This window comes from Apus apus, chromosome 4 (assembly GCF_020740795.1).
Source record: "Apus apus isolate bApuApu2 chromosome 4, bApuApu2.pri.cur, whole genome shotgun sequence".
NCBI classification, from domain to species: domain Eukaryota; kingdom Metazoa; phylum Chordata; class Aves; order Apodiformes; family Apodidae; genus Apus; species Apus apus.
In genome coordinates this window covers 103,934,269-103,959,474 of record NC_067285.1, presented here as the reverse complement: position 1 = coordinate 103,959,474, position 25,206 = coordinate 103,934,269, and the positions used below count along the sequence as shown (strand labels likewise).

Below are 25,206 nucleotides of genomic sequence, written 5' to 3'. Positions count from 1 at the left end.
GGAATTTTAATGTCCTGAAACAACACTTCTACAGTGTTATGTACTTTTCAAATTATATTGTCATTTTAAATTCATGTATGTGCTGACTTTCCTGGGAACATGACCATTCTCTGGCACTTGCCAAAGCTCCTTCGGTCACACTCTGATGGAGGTGCTTACAGCTGAAAGCCACCTCATTTCATTGGGACTGCATGGAGCATTATGACAACATCGACATCCATCAACGTGGCACAGAAATGTGCAAAATGGCATCTTCTGCCTGTTTCAGAAGTGATTTTTCTTCCTTAGTGACATATATTTCCTCTTTTCCTCCCAGGGTGACCAAGACGACAGATCTTTCAAGCAGTACAGGACATCAAGTCCTAGCTCTGCTGGCTCACTGGGCTATGGTCGTTACACTCCAACTTCCCATTCTCCTCAGCATTACAGCAGACCAGGTAACTGAAAAGCAGCCTTACTTTTTTCTCTAGTTTTTACCGCTAGTTTGTCTTATGTCCTAAGTAGGGTAGACTCTGGTAGACAGGGGCTTAGGGTGGAGTAGTTCATTGAAGTGATTTATTTCAGGGAAGGGAGAGTCCCATGGGGAGAAAGGAAAAAAATGCTTCAGGAATGAGCATCTAAGAAAATGAAGTCATCCAGAAAGACTGATTTTATGTATCTCTAAACAGAAGACAGAACAGTTAAAAGGCCTTAGTCCTAGTCCCATCCTGCCTGAAGCTGCACATTCAATCCAGAGATCTTTCACAGTGCAGCACTGTAGCAGTGAATGCAAAGCCAAGAGAGTGATTGAGTGACTTTGTATCCCTTCTTGTAAGGCAAGTTTATGGCCTGTGTCTCTTCTCTGCAGTGCAGGAGCTGGAGGAGCAAGTAGTGGTTCTCATGGCTGGATTTTGAAAGCCAAGTTGCTTTAGTTGAGAAGCTTACAACAATGTTTATTGCAGCTTCAGACTGTAGTGGCAGCTGTGGTGGTGGTCTTGTACAGAGAGGAGTGATCACCCTGTTTTGAGCTTTACATGGGAGCCCCATACAAAGGCTCTTTTGTATTTGGGCATTGTGCAGAGTTTTATCCTTAAAAATAATCAACTAAATTGTTCAAAATTCATTGTAATTTTTCTTCACTCCACCAGTTGGGTGGAAAATAGAGCATTTGTATTAATTTCTTGGTGCCTTTTAATTTAATTTGGGTTACTTTGTAATTATAAACTAGTTTGTAAAGTTGCGAGTGCTTCATCTTCCCACTGGGAATGAAAATTTTATGGGTAACACAAACAATTTTTAGAGGATTTGAATATTTGCACTACATAAAGTCTTTGATTAAGGGGAAATGAGATTGAGTATTAAAGATCCACTAGAGGAAAGATTAATTCCCACTGAAGGTTTGGCAGCTGTGTCAAGCTTAAGCTTAGCTGTACACTGTTAAAGCAAGGAGGAAAGACAAAATTCCAAATGAATTCCAATGTTGTACAGCCTCATTGAAAATTTAGAAGATAGTAATCCTAATTTCCACTTTTAATAATTGCCATTAGTCCTTCAAAATGTGTCACCGCACATGATTACAACAAAGCAAACCAAGATGACTTCTGAGAATGTTTTTCAGAGTAATTAATCAAATGTATAACTTTCAGAGCTCATATAACTTCCAGATGTTTCTTCAAATGCCTAAATCAGCCACCACCGAGTGTACTGGGGCATTGTGAACTTAATCTTACCAGTGTGTGCTGATGGTAGTGAGAACTGGACCCACTCGTAGCACAGTTCTCAGCAGAGAAAAAGCTCTCCCCATTTCATTTCATTAGATCCATTATGAGCATATATCATTTCCTCTTGCAGCTTTTGAATATGCAGATTTTCCCCTGAGTGCAGCTGTACTTTTTGTGGTGCCTTTTCTGGAATATTTTCTGATGTGTTATGTATTCAGTGTTTCGTATAACATGCTTTCTGTCCCTTGGCCAACCCCATAGTATGGCCACTGTTGCTGTTTTTAGTAATAACCAAAGAAAGATGAAACATTAAATATAAACAATACGTTTTCTAAGCATCAGGAGGAAAATGTTCCAGAAAAAAAAAGTATGGCATTGTAATTTGTGGCTTTCAGTAAGTGAACTAAATAGTTTATTTTCACTTACTCTCTGTTGCCCCCAGCTGGTACTCAGAGTCTTGGTACCAGTAGCTGCATCTCCCTGCCCCAACACACAAGCCCTACATCTACATTCAGACATCATTACATCCCTTTCTTCAAAGGTAAGGTCCAGGAATGCAAAACCGTGCTGTGATACTGTAGACTGATTCAGATGTGTTTCACTTTTATGTCTGTGCAAGCATGGCTTCCACTTGGATAAAATTTGTCTTAATTTTGTGCAAGTGCTTTCTTGATGTAATGTGTAAGTTTTAAGAACTGAGTGGGTATGGGTTATATTTTGCTTTTTATGAGTGAGTGTTAAGTGTTTTTCAATAGGGAGGAGGGAAGAAATTACGTTTTATAATGAAGATGAGGGAGGGAAATAATTTAACAGTCTGTTCTGAAACATGTTTACTCTATTTTCTTGATGCCAAATACATACAATAACAAGTTTAAACATTGGATCCAATACTAGAAGATCAGTATTCTAACCTTCTAACCTACACTTAGGGATTCTTCGTACTATTTGTAGTATTACCAAAAAATATGCCAGATAAGCTGGCTAAATCAGTATACCTGCACTGTTAGCAAACACTGTCATAAAACAGAGTAACTGAGTCTAGTCTTCTTGCCATTAATCTTTTTAAAGTAGATACTAACTTAAAATTGCATCCATGTTGCAGATATGAGACAGTGATGCTAAATACTAAGAACTTTTGAGGCAAAGGCTTTTTGTTTTTTAACTAGTTAGTTAAATGTCAGAAAGAGAAGACATTCAGCTGCCACATGCTTCTTCCCCTGACTGTCCGCCCTAGTAGCAGTAGGGAGAAGACATGAATGATGAATGCCAAACATTTTCAGTGCCTGTTCTTTGACTCTCACGTACTGCTTGATTTAATAAAGCAAAACTGTTTCTCTTGCCTTCATAACCATTACAGAAAAGGAAGTCACCCTCTGCAGGAACCAGACTTGCAAGCTCAAATAAATAGCAGGCACTCATCACCTTTGAAATAAACACTAATGCATCTTCATTGGGCCCTAATGCATCCAAAAAACAGTTCTGTCCAAAGTGGTATAAGTAGGAACAGAACCAGACTGGAGTCTCCCAAATATGATGCCCAAAAGAAAATGTTGGAAGAAAAAACTGATGAGATTAAGCTGAATTTAGCCATTTTAAAGTCTGCCTGCAAAACTCCTTCCTGCACCCAAACATTTTTTTTAAAGGCTGGCAGGCACCCTGGTATTCCCTGAGGCACTGTGAGAATAAGTTTTTGATCTGTCCTCTAGATTTGGATTATATCATCCAACCTGATGTACCGAGTAAGATAAACCTCTTTAGTGTACAGCAGTGCATGACTTCACTGTACAAAGAGCTCCTAGTTGAAAGCCTGCCTGCAGTTGCTTAGCATCACCCTTGTTAAAATGGGTTTCTGCTCAGTGCTACCTGCTGTTCCTCAGAGCAGCAGCAATTACTTTGTGCTGCTATTTGGAGGAAGAAATCCTCAAGTGGCAGCTCCTTGTGCCCAAGCAATTATTAGGAGTGTGATCAAAATTATAATATTTTGCAATTCTGCAGCAGTTGTTTTGTCAAGAAGCTAAAATATTTTGCAGGTGGTACCTTACAGTGTTTCACTGCACTCCTGTGAGGCAGGCAAGCCTATTTATGATTTTACTGTGTAGGTAATCCTGAGCCCTGCAGAGGTTATGTAAATGAGCCACTATTTTATCCTGAGTTAATTTCTCAGTCAAAAAGGAGTCAGAAGATTTGTCCCCATCCGGTTCAAGTTTTCTGAATCCTTTTCTGTATTTTTTCCTTGTCTTGAGAAGTCTTTTGAGGGTGTCAGTGTGCAGGTTTTTTCCTTTTCACAGTGGTTAGTGTGGGAAGAGTAGGAACAGTTAACCAAGGTTAATGTTGCCACTTCTGTTTTTAAAAAGTGAAATCAAGCTAATTTACATATTTTTATTAAATCCAGTAATACACTTGAATATAATACTAGAAGTAATATTTATAAAACCAGTGCTCCACAATTATCATCAAAGATATTTCTTTAAGCTTCCAGGCCCCAGGAATGTTACTACCCTAGGGAAATTAAAACAGGCAGAATCCTCCTTTTGACTTCATTGAGTTTGCATCATATTCATCCTGAGAATTACATGGTTCATTGTTTTCCAGCAAAGAATATGATCACTGAGTTCCTGTTCTTTCTTCAGAATGCTGTAGTCAAGCTCCCGTGAAATGCAATAGAATGAGCTGTCCTCACGCAGACAAATTATTTGATTATGCTCTTAAGGATTTTTGTCTTCAAAATAAATCCTGTGAGAGCCTCACTTTGAGAAAGCTTTGCAGTTCATGCCCCTGTGAATTGCAGGATGTGATATTCCAAGTACCTGCACTTGGTGTAGCTCTTCCTCTTGAGGTGATGGAGTCAGTGAGCACATACGCTGTGCTGAGCCCTACTAAAAAGTTCTTATTTAAAATGTGATGGAAAGTATCTTGCCTTCCTGGTACAGGAGCAAAGCTTCCAAATGCCATATATTTGGCTTTGAAAGCTTGAAAAGACTTAGTCACCAAACTTCAAAAAACTGTCTAGCTAATGCACCATGTGCAGAGATATTAAAGGATCCAGTTATGGGAGTAGGCTCGGACATCTCCTTCATTAGGGCAGTGGTATCTATTTGTTGTTCAATCTTGAACTTAAACAGCTCTTACTGTAACTTATTGTCAAATTCCCAATCCTCCCAAATAAGATAAAAGCTGACTAGGAAGGAGGTATAAACAATATTATACTTTTCCAGACAATCCCTTGAAAAGGGAGCATGGTCTGAGCTCTGGTCAGTTGGCTCCACACACACAAGGTTAAAAGAGCTCCCTACCCTGTCAGCAGCCAAAAGACACAAGCAAGTTTCTGTGGTTGACACTCAAGTTCAAAGTAAACTTTTCCAGATTCTTTCCAAGTTAAACAAAATCCAGGGAAGGGTTCATGATTCTGTGTTTTTTGCTCTGCACTGACCAGTAAAGCAGATCACAGCCTGCAGCTGCCTGTGGCAGAAGGCAAACCCAAAAGTTTGAAAAATCTGTCTCTGGTAGTTTTATTTTCTCTGGGACCTCATTTGAGGTTCTTCTTCAGTGTATACCAGGCAAACCTTGAAAGAGACAAATTCTTGGTAACATTTCATTTTGGAGATTTTAATTATAGGCTTGATTAAATGACTGTCTGGTGTTCCTACTCATGAACTTTCTACATGGGCCTTCAGTTTGCCTTATTCTTACTTATTTTCATATGCAAAATATGAAATACAGCTGCTCTTTCATGTTTGTCCAAATTGGTGGCAGAGTTAGAAATATTATTTAAATGTGTGTCAGCTTGTCTGAGTGGGCTGCAAGAAGAACCTTTTGCCTCTTTTCATCCTTTATTCTTCCCTTTTGAGCAAGTTAGAGCTGATGGCTTTGGAAACTGCTCCACCCAGGTGATCCTTGCATTGAGTAGTTAATTGTTTTGCTGTCCCCTGGTGCTTGTACTTGCATCCTGTTTTCTTACAAGTTTATTTCTCTTAATCAAGATTCCTCTTGATTTCCTGCTGACACCCAACCCTGCCCCTGAGGAATGACTCCGTGTGCACAATGACAGCACCTTGGGGTCACTGCTCAATGAATTATTCATGCAAGTCATATATGAATGTTGATTTCAATAATATGCTAATTTTAATTAAATGCTGAATTAATACAGTGTGAATATCACTTGAAAACTTTCCTTTTATTTTTAAATTAAAAAAATCCAATAGTAATATCACTTTGGTATGAAGATTTTTTTTAGGTTATTGAAGTTGTAAAGGACCTTACTTAAGTAAGTGTCTACCACTCTTTGCATTCAAAGTTGGAGTGACATTGAGGCTTCTTCCATTTAGCAGGGATGGCCAAGCACCTGGGCAGCAAGCAGCAAAGAAAGAGGGAAATAATAAATGTGCAGTGAAAACTTGTCACCACTTCTTTCCTTCCAAGAACAGAGCAGGAATCAAGAAACTGAATAACCATCTGGTTCCTTGTCTGAGGACAACTTGATTGCAAGCTGGTGGTGAAGCACCAGATTTTTCATAATACTCTAATTCTTCTCTTACTTTTTGGAAGGACCATACCATGTGCAGTTTAATTTCACTTTCTCAGTTGCGCTGATTACATTTTCTTTAATGAGAAATCACTGTTGTTGAGTATGCAGTGGTAATGGCTGAATAGTTTTCGAGTTTCAGTTTTTCAGAAACCGTGAAAATAACAGACACAAAAGGTAGAACGAATTAGTTTATCTTCATGAGATACACAGCAAGCTCTTCTGACCTGGGCTGGTCTGCTTCTGCTGTCATGGAGCTCAGTGGCAGAACCCAGTTGGCTTCAGTGTTGCACATCAAGACTAGATTTGGTGTCAAACTGATGACCGTACATCCACTGCTTGTCAACAGAGGCAAGGGGTCTGCAGAGACCACCTCCATGGGCATGGCCTGGACAGTTACGGTAATCCCATAGTTTTAGGGTTATAAAACTTCCCCTTCCTGAAGGCAGAAGAACAGAACTCAGTTACAGATCTAGTGCTCTGAGCCGCTGCACTTTCTTTACCCTAAAAAAACTTGCTGTAATTTCCTTGTTGCTAGCCATTAAATTTGTGCTCCATCCACACTAAAACAATAACAGAGAATTAACAACCGTTTTATGTTAGAATAAATGTCATGTTTGGCTTCCAGTTGCTTAACAATGCTGTAAATTAATTGGATTTTACAAGTCCCAAAAAAGTAGAGCTTTACTTTTTTGTTTGCCAAGCAGCACTATAATGCCATAGAGTGTGCTTTGGGGAAATCAGCCTAGAGGAAACGGATGGCACCTGATGAGCATTTGACAGAACCAATGGAAAAATGAATACAGATTAATCCTATGTATATCTTTGAGATTCTGTGACATGACTATGGCATTATAGATCCATGACTTGATAATCCAACCTTGTTTGCATAGATATAAAATGCTGTGGCATGTTACCTGTGGGAAAAGTTGGCAATTAAGAACCAAATTTTAGCATCTGTTTTTGTCACCGATATATGCAGGAATATTTGATTTAACTGTAATATCTGTTTGTTGGTCTAGTCCTGCTTTGAGATAATTTAAACACTACTGAATTGTTTCACTGGTTTCAGGGGCAGGCCATGAGCCATAGCATTAAAGTTTTTCAAAAACTTGATTGATAGATTGTTCAGTTTAGGCTATGCAAAACACATTACAAGATTGCGGATGTCCTTAGCCTTTTAATTTCTTCATTAAAGTGCTGCTAAAAGAGATGCTTTTTTTTTCCAAGTGAGGCAGTTTAATATTATCTGTCAGATGTTCATTATTGATGAGCTGTTTGGAGACTGAGCCAATAGACTGTGCTGAAAAATAATGGGCTTTACGGAAACCATATATTTAAAACTGTTGGATTAACAAGTCATTCTAAACAAGCCTTTACGCTTGAAATACTCTACTTTGCTTTCCATTTTTTTTCTTTTATCTGCTTTCTTTGCTCTTCCCCTTGGAGGCAGTGAAAGTGGTCGAAGCACTCCAAGCTTATCCATGTACTCAGACAGCAAATCTTCACCTTCTGTCTATCAGCAGGCTCCTAGGCATTTCCATATTCCAGGTAGGCACTTGCTGCTTAGCTTTTGATCTTCAATTTCTGGCACCTGTTTATTCTCTTCTGAATGTAAGTCTTTTTTTGCATTGATTTGTGAACTTTTAACTACAGGAGAAGAAAATATCTGATAAGTGAGAATCTGTTAACTGTTAAACCTAGTCTCAGAAATAAAGGACTTGAGATCTCTGTGCGCATACATATCTATGCTTAAATGCATTAGGGGAGGCAGGCAGTGGCAAATGTTATTAAGCCTACAAAGATACAATTATTTATAGTGCCATGGGTACAAAGTTCTGTTGCGTTTGTGTGCAGGAGGGTAGACTGAAGGGGTTTTTGGTGTGTTTTTTTCCTTATCATCTGCTCTCTGAATTAGACAGTGATATTAACATACACTTTAAAAATAACTGGAAGGCTTTAGACCTCCAGGAAGCTCACTGTGGCTGTGTCTTTGTGTACGTACTATACTGTTTTCCAGTTCACATTCAGTTTACAAACACGATTTTTGTCCTTTTAGCTGTTTCACTGCTAAGCACACATACCTGCTGTGTGGGATAGCTTGTTTATTTATGTTTAGCTTCTGGGGTCAATGTTTCTCTAAACACATTGTAATTAGGATTATATCTGCTCAGGTCAGAGTAAATCTGATGTCTATACCACATGATATGGGAACCCTGGACTGTGGCTCTCAGGGCTTTAAAAAAATCCTAGCAGGGCAGATTAACTATACAATTCAAAATGCAGACAAACTAGAGAATTTCATGTAAGAATATTGGGCATTTCTGGTATAAACATCTGTATGTGAACATGTACACTTTCTTCATAATAATGAAGAAAGTCACTTTTCAAGGGTATTAGTTTGTTGTACCCATATATTCATTTTATTTTAAATAGTGACAAGTGTAGCCGGTTTCTCTTAGTTGTCTATGAAGTATACATTGGGAGTGCAGATACAGCCACGTACATACCAGCAAACCATTGCCATTCAATGTGTCTTAAAGCATATTGAGGGACTTAGGTGGAGATTATGCTGCATAGGTAGATATAGCCAGTGTTTTACATATATAAAGATGATGGTTAAAGCTTCATTCTCTTGTTATAACCAGTGAATGACAAAAAACTGAATGAATTCATAGCCTTTGTTCAAGTGTTTGCATTTTAGTGTTGTTGAGAAGGAGACAAGAGCATCATGGTCTGAACTGCTTGCTTATTCTTTTATTCTTTCCTTTCTCTTTCCTCTTCCTCAGACACTGGCGTAAAAGATAACATCTATAGGAAACCTCCTATCTACAAACAGCATGGTACAGTCTGCTTTTCTCTGTTGCAGTTTTCTCTACATGGCTGTGTAAAGAAGTGTATATTGATTTCCAGATTATTATGCTGTAGTCTTTGCAACTCATTATATTCCTCTAACCTCAAGCAGAAAAGGAAAAAAAGTAATGAGACAATGAAGTAGCATTTTATATAACATTCTGTCCAAGGATTCAGTAAGTTCTCTAAAACTGCAATAATGGTATTTTGAATTGTCTTAGTAATTCAGAGTTGATGCTAACTTCAAAGCAGTTCTCTTATTTATGGAATGATACAAAAGATATAAAAGTAGAAGGTTGCTCTCCTGTTTTCAAACCATGCCTTGAGCTATCTCATTCTTGTAAATAATTCTTACTTCTTTAAAATATCAGGAGCAAATGTAGTCACACCATGGCAGTTAAGATCAAATTCAGTAGCTGATAACATCAGCAAGATATGACTGGAAAACCTTTGGTTGACCCAGCAACAAGACTGCTGTCTGAGTTTCTAAACAGAAAAAAATGTGTGGTTTTATGCAACTGAGACTCTGTCTTTACACTTTAGTAAGTATAAAAAATAGAAATATGAAATCTGTTGGGTTTTTTTTTCCTATATATTTAACTAATTATCAAATGCCATTTCCGTGTTGATGTCAATGCCTTTGTGTTCTCAGTGATGTTTGACAGTGATCTTCATTCATGATGCAGGCTTAGAAATACTGAATTAATTTTTCTTAACTGAATTCCATTATTAATTTTTAGAAAGACGTACGTATGGGTTCTGCTGCATTAGATGCTTTGAAAGTGCAAAAGCACATTTCTGATTAAAAGCCATGACTGGAGTACTCCTGTGGTCAGAAGCAAAGAACAAAAATAAAAATCAAATGCCTAATATAAATCTGCCCCAAACCAAAAATTGTATTTTCATCATGATTGCTTCCCTTCTTGTGTGTGAATGAGAGACAAAAAGTAAATATGAGAGGTGTTCATCACACTGTGAGCAGTATCTAAGGCAGAAAGCATGTATGTTTGGGGGTACAGAGGGGAGAACAGAGCTGTGCCACTCCTCATGGCAGTGGAAGGTCCAGGCTGTGTCTGTGAGCAGTGTCTCCGTTGGAGCAACTCTTCTCATCCTGTTGCCTCCTGCAGCACTGTGCACACAGTGGTGACTTCTCATGTTGTATGTATGAGTGAGAAAGCTCCATGTGTCTGTCCTCCCTTACTTTGGTTTTAGCTGATAGTTGATAACTTTCCATGAGTCAAAGGTTAGGGAATGGCAGATATGTCACTGGCTTCATGGTCAGAACAAGGGAAATACATTTTCTGTTGTTTTCATGTTTTTCTGTTGTGGTAAAAGCAGGCTTTAAGTAATTTTGGAATACTCAATTCATGTTTAGTCCAAAAAATAATGCCTTTATGTAGTTATTGCTGTTACACTGTCTTTCATGGAAAATGACATTTCTTTTGGTGTTGGTTGAAGTTCTAGTTTGGTTCTGACACAGTAAAAGGAGAAAGAAAATTCTTGACTGATGTCTTCCCGCTGCGTGTCAGCCAGTGCACATTCACTGGCTTCGTACTGAAGTAACTGCACATTCAAAGCATCCAGATTTGCATAACCTCTGTGGTTTTGCTGGGTATGGTTTTGAGCAAAGCCAGACTTTCTGATGTTTCGGTGCACATTAGGTGTTCGTCTTTGGTAGGTGTTTTCTGCTCAGTATGTCCTAAGCCTGGACAAACTAATGTTACCTCGAAGGCAAAAAGATAGTATCTGTTTGGTTTAGCCCTTGATTTAATGTTATCTGCCAACCTCATAGTCTGGCCAAGCTCTCTAATTCCTGTACAAATAATTCAAGGCAACTACTCAGGCTGTGCAAAAAAAGCTACTAATGAAGGAGGAAGTTGAATATTACCATGGTGGTTGAGGAGATCATGAGCAAATGCGAAGTTACAGTCATAGAATCATAGAATGGTTAAGGTTGGAAGGGACCTTAAAGATCATCAGGTTCCAACCCCCCTGCCATGAACAGGGACACCTCACGCTAGACCAGGTTGCACAAGCCTCATCCAGCCTGGCCTTAAACACCTTCAGGGAGGGGCTTCCACAGCCTCCCCTAGGCTATTCCAGCACCTTAAGGCCCTCATGGTGAAGAATTTCTTCCTATGTCTAACCTAATTCTTCCCTCTTCCAGTTTAAAATCATTTCCCCTTGTCCTATCACAGCTCTCTGGTGAAAAGCCCCTCCCAGCTTTCCTGTAGCCCCTTCAGGCCACTACAAGGTCTCCCCAGAGCCTTCTCTTCTCCAGGCTGAACAGCCCCAACCCCTTCAGCCTGACTTTATAGCAGACATGCTCCAGCCCTTTGATCGTATTCATGGCCCTTCTCTGGATGCTCTGCAACAGCTCCATGTCTTTTCTTGCTGCTGGCTCCAGAGCTGTACATCTGGTGCAAGTGAGCATAGCTTCACTGGTTTGTACAAGCTGATGATGTGTCTCCAGTGTCCCATATAATGGCTGTGTCACTTGATTTTATAGATACTTTTGGTTTGCAGAGTGAATTCTAAGCAGCAGCTTTTTTGTTACAGACAAGGCATTTTTAATACTAATTTTCTGCTTATCAGATAATGTGGTCGAAGTCTGGATTATGTCAATTTTGCACTGTTCTATGAAGTTGTTCCTTGTATTCACTGGAGTGAGTGGAGAATTAAATTATCAAGTCAGCAATCTCTATAGGTTAACAAGGATATATGTTGTAAACTTTCTTTTATAGATTATAGATGTTCTGAAAGTCTTGTTGAAAATGCATGCCTGTTTTTCTACTGAAGGGTAAAACATAATTTAACTCAAAAACAACAACAAAAATCCAATTAACTTTCCTTCTTAAATAAAATAAATAATGTAATATAAATTTAATATGAACACATGAGCAACTGATGAATGAGCTCCTCAAGCTAGTGGGACACTGAACTGATATGTTGCTGAAAAGGAGCCAGACAACATTCCTTTGTTGAAGAGACCAAGTTTGAACAAACAAGCACAAAAATGTTCTTTAAAACAAGAAGTACAAGAAGCTCTTCCAAATTAATTAGCTTTAAAAGGCTTCAGTTTCAACAGTGCCCAACAGATTTGCTGTAGCTACAGCTTCTGTGTTTCTATTATAAACACCCAACTTCAGAATGAAAAAAAAATCATGGGATATTTGAGAAATCAGGCTGAGAGCTGAGGTCAGAAAGTGAAGTGTGCAGGAGCCTGCGTGGCCATTCTTTTCTGTGTGTTCAAAGTTTAAAAACAGAATGAAGAGGTTTGCTCTTCAGCTCTGATCCGTGTGAAACATGCAGTTCATTGGGGTTCACAGCAGAACTGAGTATCCCTCATAGAAGTAGTTTGAATTCAAGTGCTCTCGAGATCCCTAGAACATTTGAAATCTCTGAATAATGCTTTGGATTAAAGTTATTTTTTTTTTCCTTTGAAAACATCAATGCCTTGAAACAAAAGCATTTTCCAAAAAGGCATCGGATGCTCTAAATCAGATGATTTAGTGAGAGCAAGATCCATAAACATAACCTGGAACAACATCTTGAGCGGTGATTTTAATTGTTATTATTTACCCTCTTAAAAATATTTGGAACGTAACAACAATCAAAATAGGAGACAAAATGATGGAATCTGTTCTAATTTAAAAAAATAACTTAATCTTTCAGCAGCAAGAAGATCAGAAGGGGAGGATGGAAGTTTGGATCAGGACAACAAGAAGGTAATGATCAGAAAGAACAAAAGGAAGTAGTTTATTGATATTTCTTGAAGGAAATTTTTTTAAAAACTTGTTCATATGTGAAATATTCTTTCATATAATTGAAATCATTACTGCTTTTAGGTCTTTCCAAGAAGATATAGAAAAGCTTGATCTCTGACCTAGAGCATTTAGCATCTACATTCTACAGGAAATAAAGAAATAGAGATATTAAGAGCAATAAGTTAATGGATTTTCACTCAGTCTCAATATATGCGTTGGTGATTCAGCTAAGCCTGCAGACTTTTACTTTGGGTGCATATTAGCATACAAGAAAAATGTTTTGTGTTATTAATTATAAGAAAAATACATAGTACATCTTCGAAAGTGGGGCACGGTGGGCAGCTTAATGAACAGAGAAACTGTCCTCAGCCGAGATGAAAGTTGAAAGTTTTCAGTACCTATGGCATCTAACAGGGAATCTCATGATACAGCCAACTTTTATCATTTGATAAATGGAATGAGCATGAATACACCATCAGAACTGCATTCAGATGTTAAATCCTGAATCCTATAATGGGCTTTTACTGTTTCCAGCTAAAGACCAGTTGGCTTATTCTGAAAGGGGATATGGACACCAGAACTAATTCCCCAGATTCAGACACCCGGTCCCTGTCTCTTACTGCCAGAAGTGACAGAGAAAACTTCCCAAGGGCACAGGAGGGCACGACTGCTGGCTACTCCCGTGAGTAATGCTGCCTGCTGGCAGTAGATGGTGTGGTGGTATCAGGCAGATGGTTGACTTGTGCTAATTATTCCTTGATACAACTCTATATTTTGATTATTAGTACATTTCTTCTGTATCGTGATAAAGCATAAAGAACACTTTACTCCATAGCTTGATTTAGAGTAGGCATTTTAAAATTATTTCTCAAAGTTATACCAATAAATTCACAGAAACCTTTCATATATTTAAGCCATTGAGTAACCAGGTGGAATGATGGGATATTTTTGTTGCAAAACACTGGTCTGAAGAGCATATGTCCATTTTTTGTCAGTACCAAGGCATGCTCCACATGTTTCTTACTCTGCTTTTCATCAAGTCAGGAGGTGACGGAAATTATCATCAGAATTGAGTCTGACTTTTACTTTTAGATAACATATATGACAAAACTAGGTGAAATTAATTTTAAGATAACTGGGCCATTCCTCTCCATGCCTCTTCCACTTTACACCATACAGCCATAGCAGGTCATCTGGGGTAAACAAGCTGGGGAAGCAGTTTTCCAAAAGAATGTATCCAATGTGAGACATGTCTGGCACCAGGGCTAGGATGTCAGTCTTGTGGGCATTTTTGGTAATGTGATAGCTGGCTCCATCAACTTATATTAAGGAAATTATGGCTTAGCTATGCAAGGAAGAGGGAAAACAGATGCTGCAAAGTCTGTCACAAGACTGTAACAAGATAAAGGACCATCAGTCTCACTGGTCTAACCTGAAGGGATTTATTTACCTAGTCCTCACCAAACATCACATACACATGCACAAGGTGTATTATATGATTCCCTGTGCAGGGGAAACCGTGTCACACACCTAACATCTATATTTCATTGCCCAGAAATGAACAGCTAAACCTTTCATTGTAATGCACACGTCAGGTACATTGGGAAGCTTTTTTGGAGTTGGTCTAATACTTTTCTACATATATATATTGAGAGCCTAATCCTTGCATGCAAATTTTAAATAGGAAGAAGTACGTGGCACACGAAGAACTGCTATACAGGAACAAGATACAGTGTCATTTTTTTTCTTGAGAGTATTGGTATACCTGTCACTTCTATGTCAGCATTTATTTTATGGGGTTTTTTGTCATCTTGAGAATGTTGAGCTATTAAAACTAGAAATGTAAAAGATGATTCACACCTCTGTCAGAGTCAACGTCACCTCTGTGTTAATGCAGTATATGTTGTGTAGTTCATTTTCCATTGCTTTTTGTCAGTGTTTATCTGTTCCTCATGATAGTTGGCCCTGTTAGCCAATTAGCAGCTACACAGAAATGACAATGAGGAAGTTTTGTTTTCCAGACACTCACCATTATTTTTTCCTTTCTTTCTGATTTTATTCAGCCATCTGACTTGTTTCATTATCTATAGACATCCTAAGTAATTCCTGCTCTACTCAGTTTCCCTATTTGAGAGTAGTCAGATCTATAAATCAGACATTCAGGCCCATCTCTGTGGTGTAGTCAGTGAGTATCAGAGAAAATAAACTTTTTGGGTATAGGTTTGGTGCCAAAGTGATTACATAGAGAGTGGAAGGGTCAGCAGGCATCAGACTGCATATCTCTGGTGATATGTCCAAACAGCCCTGTGTTCATCTGTCCAACCTTGTTGCAGACCACAGAAGGGTTTTGCTGCTCTAGAAGACATTTAGCCACATTACATTAGCTATATGCCCAGAACAGTACATCTAACAGCAAAGGACATCAGTATGGGGCTTGTGTTATTAGCAGGCATTTAGGCTGGAGCTTGCATCTCCTTACATCCAGTTGTGTAAATGTGACTTGTTGAATGTATGTGTACATGCTTAATAGCTAATAATTTACCAGAATTCCTGATTTGAACTGTCACATATTTAGGAAAGCAGATGTCTGGCAAGGTGCGTAACCCTTGTGCTTCGTGTGCCCCTTATGTGCTGAGAGGCAACCTCAGGATATCCAGGTTAGAGTGAATGTCATACTGGAAAAAGCAGGAGCCAAATCCATGCAGAGAGTAGCTGTTCTTCCGATAGCCCCTAATTAGAGAGGAAGATTGCTTATCTTGGCCAGTTACTCCAGAAAATTTGCTGTACCGACCACACTGCAGTTGGATGTGAGAATGAGCAGGGTGTGGTGGTTGGCTTTTGGTGTTACATTTTTCTCTTTATAATAAATAATAATAATAATAATAATAAAAAAATATATATATATATATAAAGTCTTTAATTTTGCAACTAAGTTCATGGGAAACAGAAGCTAAGTGAAATACAGTTCCCACTGGAGTCAATGGTTTTTCTCTTGCCAGCTTGTTTGGGGCTGTGCCGGCTGGATTCTCCGCTCGGGTTTTTCCAGGCGGCCACGCGATGTCGCCGGTGCCCGCCTGGCGGCTCCGTCCTGGCAGAGGGGTGGGGGGGCAGCTCCTCCGCTCCCACTCGCCGGCAGGAATTGTGCTTATTTTCGAACTGTGGTCTTTCCCTTAATGCATTTTCCCCTGGTAACTGCGTAATACTGTTTGGCGATAGAACCAAACCATCCCACCAGTCTTCTTTGTGTCAAGAGGCCGAGGAATTGAACTCTATGCTGGTGCTCAACACCAGCATAATTCTGAAGGCAGAACTAGAGGTGTCAGTTGTGTTGAAGGTCCATTTGCACTGCCTCGAAGATGCTATATACTCGTTGCCCTCTGCTGTCATTACCATTCAGATAATAAGCAATTCTAAGTTTCCAGTTTCTAAACCAGACTAGCTAAGTGATCTGTCTAATTCAGTATTCTTCACCATGTCCCTCTATCAGACATGGAAAAACCTGCAAGATCAACATCAGAAGTTCTGCTTGTAGTTTATACCACTCCTCAGGTGGTGGTTGGTTTGTTTCTAAAGCATCTCTTGCTTTTATAGATCATCTTCGTTTTGATAATTTAAAAAAGTCAGGCTTATCAAGCCTTTTTTCCTGTGGTGAGCTTTCATTGCCCCAGTTATCCTGCACGCCACCCATTTGGACACTGATGAACAAGAAGAGCACAAAGGATTCCTGCAGGATTTTGTGTCACTGCCCGAAAACACTACAGTTATTTCTATGTCTTACATGTATCAAGCCAGACATTTCCAGCTTTTGCCTTTTTTGTACTTATATTAACAACCCAAGGTCATCTTGTGATTGAGTTGTTTATCTGAGCCTGTTGTCTTTTCTATCATTTCCAAATTATGAGCTCTCCGAGTAAGTAGTAGAAGTTTGGGGTATTTCTTACTCCCCAAATGCATGACTTCTCCCAAATACTACTAAATTTTATCTCATTTCTATTACTGTAATGTGCAAGGTTATCCCAGGTTTTTATGGTACCCTGATCCTCCTCTATATTGGCAATGCTTTATAACCTTGTTTCAACAGCAAAGTGTATTAGCCCATTACTATTTTGGTTGCCAGATGATTAGTAAAAACAAGAGGCAGTTTCAACTTAGCACCAGTCCGCGCTGACACTTTTCTCTATCAGCACTGCACAGTTCTCACTACTCATTTTTTACATTTCATTATTTCCTTACTTATCCTATAATTCCTCTGATAAACTCCATCTTCTCCAGATTTGCATTTAATTCAATGTGCGGCAACATGCCAGACACTTTAATGATATCACATTAGATTAAATCCAATAAAATTTATGTTGTGCAGAAGTCATTTCTCTTAACAAAGAAGACTACCAAGCAAGTCTGGCACTGAGTCTTTAACTTACGTCAAACCAATTAAAATCTATGTGACTGTAATTGATTTTCTGTTTACTTTGATGTTTTTGTTCAATTTTTCCTTCAGTTTTCTGTTGGAAGCAAACTGACAGCTCCTCATTATCTTTTTTTACCTCTTCAGTATAAAAACTATAGTTGCTGTTCTCCAATGATAAGAGATATTGGACTTACTCATCACTCCCTGTTGAAGTATATGAAGTGCTCTGAATTATGTTTCCATCATGACTGCAATTCCTTGGCACACCCTTACTCCGCTGGCTTTTCCTCCTTGCTCAGTACTCTACCTTTTGTTCCTAGAAATGCAGATGAAATACTCCCTCAGTGTCAAAGCCCTACCTAAGTTACCTTTCACCTCTGCTGTGTACTGACATAGCGTAACTCCCAGTGATCCCATTTCTTCTTTCCTTGTTCTCTTTTTGTTTGGATAGCTGGAGAACCTTTTGCTATTTGTTTTAATATAATTTTCAGTGTTTAACTCAGCTTGACTTCTGGCAGTTCCCACTTCATCTCAGCACATCGTGAGCTCTTTGCTGATCCATCTTTTGTTTTTTCTTTCTTCATGCTTATTCCTAATCATCTCCTTAGGGTATTTATTAATACAGTGGGGTCTGGATACCCTTCCTGCATTCCTATTTTGACACAAATTGCTAACATTTTTTACAGAAAGAAGCATTGTACATTCAGTTCTTTGAGCTGACTTCTCTAACTCTGCATCAATTTATCCAAGTTTCCTATACTGGAATTAAAATGTTTATTACCGATGTACTTGCTCATCTTCTGTTTAATTTAAACTGATTCAGCTTGTGACTTCTATATGGCATTACTTACATTAAGCAAAAACTAATCTGAAACACTTTTTTGTCCTTTCACTGGCAAAAGGAACTTTCAGACTTTCTTATTAGACTCTCAGTATTAAAGTAAGGCTCTACAGTTGTTTCATATAGACTGCACAGTTTCATCACAAGATTGCATGGAGTTTGTTTATGGTAACACCACTTTGCCAATTTTGTTTCTCTTAAAGCTTCCTTTCTCTTGAGTGTTGATACTGTCAGTGATTTACTTTATCCATTGCCATATCGTCATTTATGTCTTTGTTTCCACTTGATGCAGCAGAAGATTTAAAGAAAGCAAAATCGTTCTTGCTTACTTTTTGTTTTCAATTATATGATACCAGCCCTTTTTTTTTTTTTTTTTTTTTTTTTTAAGAAACACAACTAAAACCAGATCACATACATCATAGTCAGAAGCAAGTAACTCTAAAATGATGGTACCTTTAATCCCACTTTCAAGTAGTGGTTTAACACCAAGTTGAAGGGCAGATTTCACAAGCTCTCAAATCTGCCTTGCTTCTGTAGCTGCATAAGGCTTCTGTAACATGAGTCCCACAATTCTTTTCATGTCATGCCTGATAAGGTGAGTGCCTCCTGGCATGCTGTTATTGATAGACATTGTTATACATGTTTATGTACATGAAATATAGAGAAAACATGAGCATTGCTCTATTTTATTTCATTCAGTTAATAGAATGTACATATTAATCTTGTAATTGCTTCTTCTGATTGCTTTCTTGAATTCTATGTTTTACTAGATGTAAAGGATTTACCAAAAATATAGCTGTATGTTATGTCTTTTACAGGATTCCCATATTCTAAATCTGCTTCTCTACCTGGCTATGGCAAGAATGGCTTACATCAGGTAAGTGTGCATTTCAATGCATTCTCCAGGCAATAGTGCATCACAAATAGGCAGTTTAGTTACTGGTTGAAAATCTACACAGTAATAACACTTCAAAGGTGTTTTGACTGCTAGCCCTCTCTGACAAATTCATACCCTGTGTGAGTTACAGTTAGTCTGTCTGCAAGAGGAAGACAGACTGAAGCTTTGGATTTTGTGTGTCAGGAGCATTAGGAGCCTTGATACTCCTCCCAGAACAAATGAAGGTCCAAAATGTACAGGCAGCACACATTAATAGATCACAGTGTAGCTTGAATTAATGATAGGGAGGGTTAGGCCTATAGTTAGCAAGCAATGATCTTAAAGGAAAGGTGGAGCAGCCTGCATCCACTGCATTTTTAGAACCATCTGTTCTGTTTTTTTCCAGTATGCTTGTGTATACACACACATGTATACACACATGGGGAATGTAGAGAGAATGGCAGCAACCTAGAAAGCAAAATGCATAACATAATTATAATCAGATCAGATGAGGAGTTCTTTTTCTCATCCTTTGTTACAATGTTTGCAAATCATAAAGGAAAAGGCATATTTGACACTGTGGTCTCATTTTCTCTCCAGCACCCAGCATTATGGGTTCTCAGTTCATGGCTTATATTTTTAGGTACAAACCCTGAATGGTTAATAGTGATAAGGTGGCAACACATAGATGCACCTGCACGTGCATTTTGAAGATTGATTTGTCTCTGAATTACATGAACAGGACCTCATTCAAATTCCCTCTTTTCTCCAAAGGAAGATGTAAGAGCTGTTCAAGTACATGAGCAGGATTAAACTTCCACAGTAGTGAGAGTCAAACTGTATGTCCTTGCAAGGAGCTAAAAGAAAGCAACTGTCAGAGAGTGGCTAAACTAATTTTTCCATATCCTCTGCTATGTCCACCCCTTTGAATTAATATTACAAGACTAATTGTGCCTGCGTTGTTTCAATACCTGACTGCTTGAATTCCACTTTGAAGGATCTAGTGGCACTGTAACTTGATCAGATGAGATTTAGGAGTCAACAGCTTTTTTCTGACTTTTCAGAATAACTGTTACCAGTAACCTGAAGAGAGTGAGAGACCACCTTGCACCCAGCCACTGTTCTCATGAGGCACCAAAGCACTCAAAAGGCTCCACACAGATAAGGCCACTGTAAACTCTATCAGTAGTGGAGCTGGCTGCACTTGCAGGCTGAAACCATGCAATGCAATCTGAAAGCAGGAGATGGCAGCATTTGTCCCATGTAAAGAGTCCAATCTCACAGCCGAGAACTAGAAAAGTTGAAAAGGTTGCTCATGGTCAAATCCTTGAGGCCAAAATTCTTCTCAGAATGTCCTCTGTTTGGATTGCAGGTTCATACCAGCTTTTGTGGTTTGCTATTTTTAATCAGCCATCCTAGTGCTGCATAACAAAATAAACTAAAAACAAATAATAAAGAGCCTTGCAGGTTATTGTGAGTGCAGCTGTGCACACCATCAATACCCTAACAGGCAAAAATGAGATTCAGGGAAAAGAGAAGTCATATAATAGTGCTTTTCTGATCTCCTGTAATGTTTGTCATCATAGCATCTGCCAGCAAAGAAAAAAGAAAGAGTTCAGACAAAGCTGTGGCACGTAAGCACAGTTCTCCCTGGTCTTATTGGCATCAGCAGTGTGAAGCAGACAGCAGAATGAGACAAGTTGCAGTGCAGCATAACTGATCTGGTCTGCTGTGGTGACTGCAGCAAGATGTCTGCATGGTAGAGAAAGGCAGTTTCAGTCTAACCTTATTGCCAGGTCTTCAAATGGGTGTGGATGGTGGCTTTCTGCCACTCACCTCATTGAAAGCTGTGAGGAAAAAGAGCTCAGAAAGTCCCAAGAACCCTAGGGTGAGGGGAGTTGATATGACACTGCAGTTACCTCTCTTGAGTGACCAGCTTTTGCTGGTCTATAGGAGTTCACAGCATAGGTAGCAAACTACACCTGCAGTGCCTACAAGGACCCAAGCTCTCACTTGGGTCTCACTTCATCCTCTTCTACAGGTAGAGCTCCATCTCTGTGCTTGTAGATTGATGGGTGCTGGGAGTACTCAAGATGCCAGCTTTGAGCAATTAGGTCAAGTTCCAATGGAACTTTATTTTTCTCATTCATAGGGATCTATATTTTGATTGTGTGGTATTCAGTGGTTTTCTTTTTTTTTCTTGATAATGTGCAGAATGGTTTTGTGGTGCATGTTGCTGCTACATTGCTTTTTCTTTCAGCCTGAAAATATGGGCCAGTATGAAACGGACCAGGAGGCGACCTGGGGGATGAAAGGTACCTTTCAATATCATTTCCACTCCCAAGTTTGTTTCCTTTGAGGATGCTTGTTAACATATTGCCATAAGGGTTACTGTTCTGAGGTTTTCCCATAGTTCATGTAATAATGACTAGACAGAGTCCCAGCCCAGTGTCATATTTATCATAGAGAATCTTCTTTTTATCTAAGCAAACTCAAAAGATCTGACTGAAGTCCTGCATCTTAAAGTGATGCAACCAGGCTGAGTCAATCCTGGTATCCTCAATATGTGGCAACAGCCTCTGCTGGTGGTCTCATATCAAAGAGAGAAAGAAATTTAAAATAATCACTAATTCAAGACATATCTAATAAAAAAAAATAATTAAAAAGCCCGTTGTGCTTCTTATTTGTCCTACAGTGTAGTTAAAATGTACAGAATTCAATTAGCAGAATTTATTTGTATTCATCTTTTTGTTACAGTTTAAGTGAACTCTGAACTTAATATGAAACTTGGTTGGAAAAGTTCAAAAGAGCTGAGTAATGTAGGAACTCTTGGAGAAGAGCAGGATTTTCTTTCCAAGACATTTAATCTCATTTAAAAAATCCTACTCTGATGCTCCACTTCATGCCTGTGTGTTGATACAAATCTTGTGTTTGAATAATTTGAAGTACAGATTTTAAAAAGTAAGACTTACGACTGACTTAATTTCAGGCCATAAAAAGGTCTGTGAGAACATACTGACTATCCTGGTTGCATTTAATCAACAATGTGAATAGGTGACCTTTTGGTAGTCATACTATATATAGTCTTATACTGACCTAACTGGAATACACATCTGCTAGTTTAGATCCAGGAGTCATGGTCCCCATACCCCCAGTTCATCCTTTCTTCATTATTGATATTCCCAGTGCAGTCAGTCCAAGTGCAGGATAGTGGTATCTTGGAACATTGTATTAACTCAGTGATTTTTACATGTTTTCTCAAACTGACATCCCTGTAATAATCTGTATATTTTAAGTATTTTCAATAAAGAGCAATAAGAGCATGACTTTTGGATGAGAGACTCTGCACAAAAGCCTCCTGTAAGACGACATTCTCAATTTTGCCAGACACTCTGACTGTGTAAACCAATGGCATCAGGGAATGGATTATCAATAATAAGCTTTTGATTTCAAGGACTATTGCTTCAGTAATAAGACAGTGCTATAGGCATTCAGAGCACAGGGGTCAAATGCTTACTATGCATGAGTTATCCATGAGAGAAGTGTAGTAGCATAACACATTGCTGAGGTACCTCAATGTTCATTGCTGTGATGCCAAAAGAAGCCTATAAATTCTAAACTGTGAACCTGTTCTCATTCTCTTGCAGAATACAAGGTAAGAAGGGCTTTTCCAACACTGGAAGAACACTCAGATTCAGCACTTCCTAGCAAGGTTACATGTGTCCTTTTTGTTTTATTTTATGTTGTTAATTTTTTGTCCCAGTGAAATACTCATTAAATCAGGATGCAAGTGTGTACCGTTTAAATTAGTAAGTTCCCCACACTGTCATTTCCACACATCAGAATCAGATTTGGCTGGAGTTCATCTACTCTTGTTTTTTCAACAGATTTATCCTTATGAAACACTTATTGTAACAAACCGAGTTCGTGTGAAATTGCCGAAGGATGTGGACAGGACCAGGCTGGAGGTAGGAATGATGTTTGCTTGATGGCCTTGCAAATCCGTCTTGTCATCATTATCATCTGTTCCTGTGCCCAAGTAACAGCAATGAAAGAAGAGAGGAATAACATTATATATTATATTTTATTTCAAAACTCTAGTATGCAGGCAGTTTAACTAAAACAGAAGAGCCAAAAACATGTCAAATGTCTGACCAAAATGGTGTTTTACAAAGACCTGATCAAACTCATCAGTTTCAGAGGATTGTACAGGATATTGAAAATTAGAATGGGGTGGATAGAAACTTGGGGGGTTTTTTTGTTTGTTTGGGTTGTTTTTTTTTAATCTTATAAAAAACACTCCTACAATAACCTGAGTATTAAAAAAAGCTCCATTTATCCTGCAAATATATGGACCAATGTTTCTAGTCCATTATCTTATTCAGCCTCCCATTTTGCTATGTAATCCATCATTGCTTTGTTGTAGATTTGCTGCAGCATCCACCTCTGTTAAAGAGTAGGAGTATAAGCTTAAGACATGCAGTTATAATTTATCGTAAGGGAAAGCTTTGTTTCTAAACACCAAATCCTGAAGTTGATGTTCAGAAAAAATTAATGAGGTTGATTTTTTGGACTGAGTAATGACAGTACTGAATAAAGACTCCCCTAAATTATTAAACTAATGTATCTTTGTGTGCATTGCTATTAAGAAGAAGAGATAGTTCAATAAAAAATATGTGATTAAAAATGTTGGACCTTTGGGAAGATCTATATTTAAATAAAAGTATTGTATTTTTAACTTTATAATGTGATGAGAGAATAAGAAAGAAAATTTAATCTTAAAGCAAAAAAAAATGAAGAATAACTATGAAGTAACAGAAAGTTCCTCATTAAAGAAAAAGTTTTTAAAAAAGAAATCTCTTACCAAATTCTTCTACATGTTTTGGAAATTATGTATGTTCTTAAATATTTCAATGTGCTTGTCACTTGATTACCTGGCAAGTGGGATTGATTTGATTGAAAGGAAAAAAAGCCTGGAGTATAGCAAGGCATGATAGCAATAATAAAAAGCATAATGGGTCCAGAAGAAGGAGCAGGGAGTTGGAGGGATGCTGATCTGGACACATCCTATAAAGGAGTCATTTTTATATATATATATATATATACACACACACACACGTATATGTGTGTGTGTATTAAAGAATAGAGTCTTTGTTTAAAGACATCAGGCTAGTCTGAATAGCAAATGCAGCTCCACATTGCTTTTTCAAGACAACATACAGTTTGCTTTGGATGGATCGTGCCTGTCCTGGCTGCCATTATCCATAACTTGTACGCTGTCCTCAGCTGGGATCTCTGTTTGTTTAACATGGGAGTTGCTCGGGCTGCCTCACACCAGGTGCAGCCCAGTGCCTGATGGCTCAAGGAGCCCGACCACTTCAAAGATCTCCCAGAGGTTTGCAAAAAGAACAACAAACAAGATCTGCTTCAAACCTGCACCAGGAAAGCGATAAGGGGAGCGGGCTGATCCTGCTGATTGCCACGCTTTGTTAGACATGTGAGTCTGCAGGAAGGATTCCTTTGGAGACCATCTTACATTTATTAGAGATTGGTAGTGTTTTAAACAATTAAATAGGCAGCGTTTTAATAGGATTATAACTACTGGAAAAAATAGAGGCAGCAGCTCATCTACACATTGAAACCAGGTGCAGAGCTGAGTGATAGTCACAAACTGTTGCCTTCCCTGCCATCCTCTCCCCCTCCTCTTTGTGCCTTCCTTCTGCCTTGCAAAATTGCTGGAAATATGTGGCTTTGAATAGAAAAGCAGTTTATCATTATTTCCTCCTGTGGTAGAAGAAGAAGAAGATTGTAACTTGGTTGCTGAATCCATTAATCAGATTTCAGAGCTGGGCAGGACCCAAAGGGGTCTAATACTGTGTGAGTTTATAGGTTTGCATAGGAACAGGCCAGGATTAGACACCTACACTGTCTGGTAGTAGAGGACCCACTTAGCCTGTCTTCATATCTTCAGGTTTTGGGGGCAATATTCAGAATACTGGAAGTAGGTATTCAGGTTAGAATTCACCTTTTCTTGATTGCCATTTCGCATTCGCTGGAGGATATGATTCAGTGCTCATAGATCTCTAGGAAGCATGGACTCTCTCCGAGCAGAGTGGATTTCTGGTTGATTTTCTGTTTTCATCCTGCACAGCCCGTGTCACTCCTGAAAGGGCTGGATTGTGCCTACAGAAATGGGAAAGGTGGTAACACTCATGTATTATCCAAACTGTAAAGTGAT

At 38.7% G+C, this 25,206-nt stretch overlaps 1 protein-coding gene across 11 annotated transcripts in view; it reads left to right on the top strand.

Moving 5' to 3' along the window:
- ABLIM2 (actin binding LIM protein family member 2) overlaps positions 1-25,206 on the top strand; it is a 143,291-nt gene that overhangs the window by 105,788 nt on the left and 12,297 nt on the right. For 5 of the 11 annotated variants that reach the window (XM_051617660.1, XM_051617666.1, XM_051617658.1 and 2 more), the window contains 10 exons: positions 317-437; positions 2,143-2,241; positions 7,672-7,773; positions 9,012-9,065; positions 12,751-12,803; positions 13,377-13,524; positions 18,910-18,968; positions 21,229-21,283; positions 22,616-22,680; positions 22,856-22,936. In XM_051617660.1, the coding sequence (XP_051473620.1) occupies positions 317-437; positions 2,143-2,241; positions 7,672-7,773; positions 9,012-9,065; positions 12,751-12,803; positions 13,377-13,524; positions 18,910-18,968; positions 21,229-21,283; positions 22,616-22,680; positions 22,856-22,936 (837 nt within the window). The remainder of the gene's footprint in view (positions 1-316; positions 438-2,142; positions 2,242-7,671; positions 7,774-9,011; positions 9,066-12,750; positions 12,804-13,376; positions 13,525-18,909; positions 18,969-21,228; positions 21,284-22,615; positions 22,681-22,855; positions 22,937-25,206) is intronic. The other 6 variants (XM_051617662.1, XM_051617663.1, XM_051617664.1 and 3 more) reach the window with 4 other exon arrangements.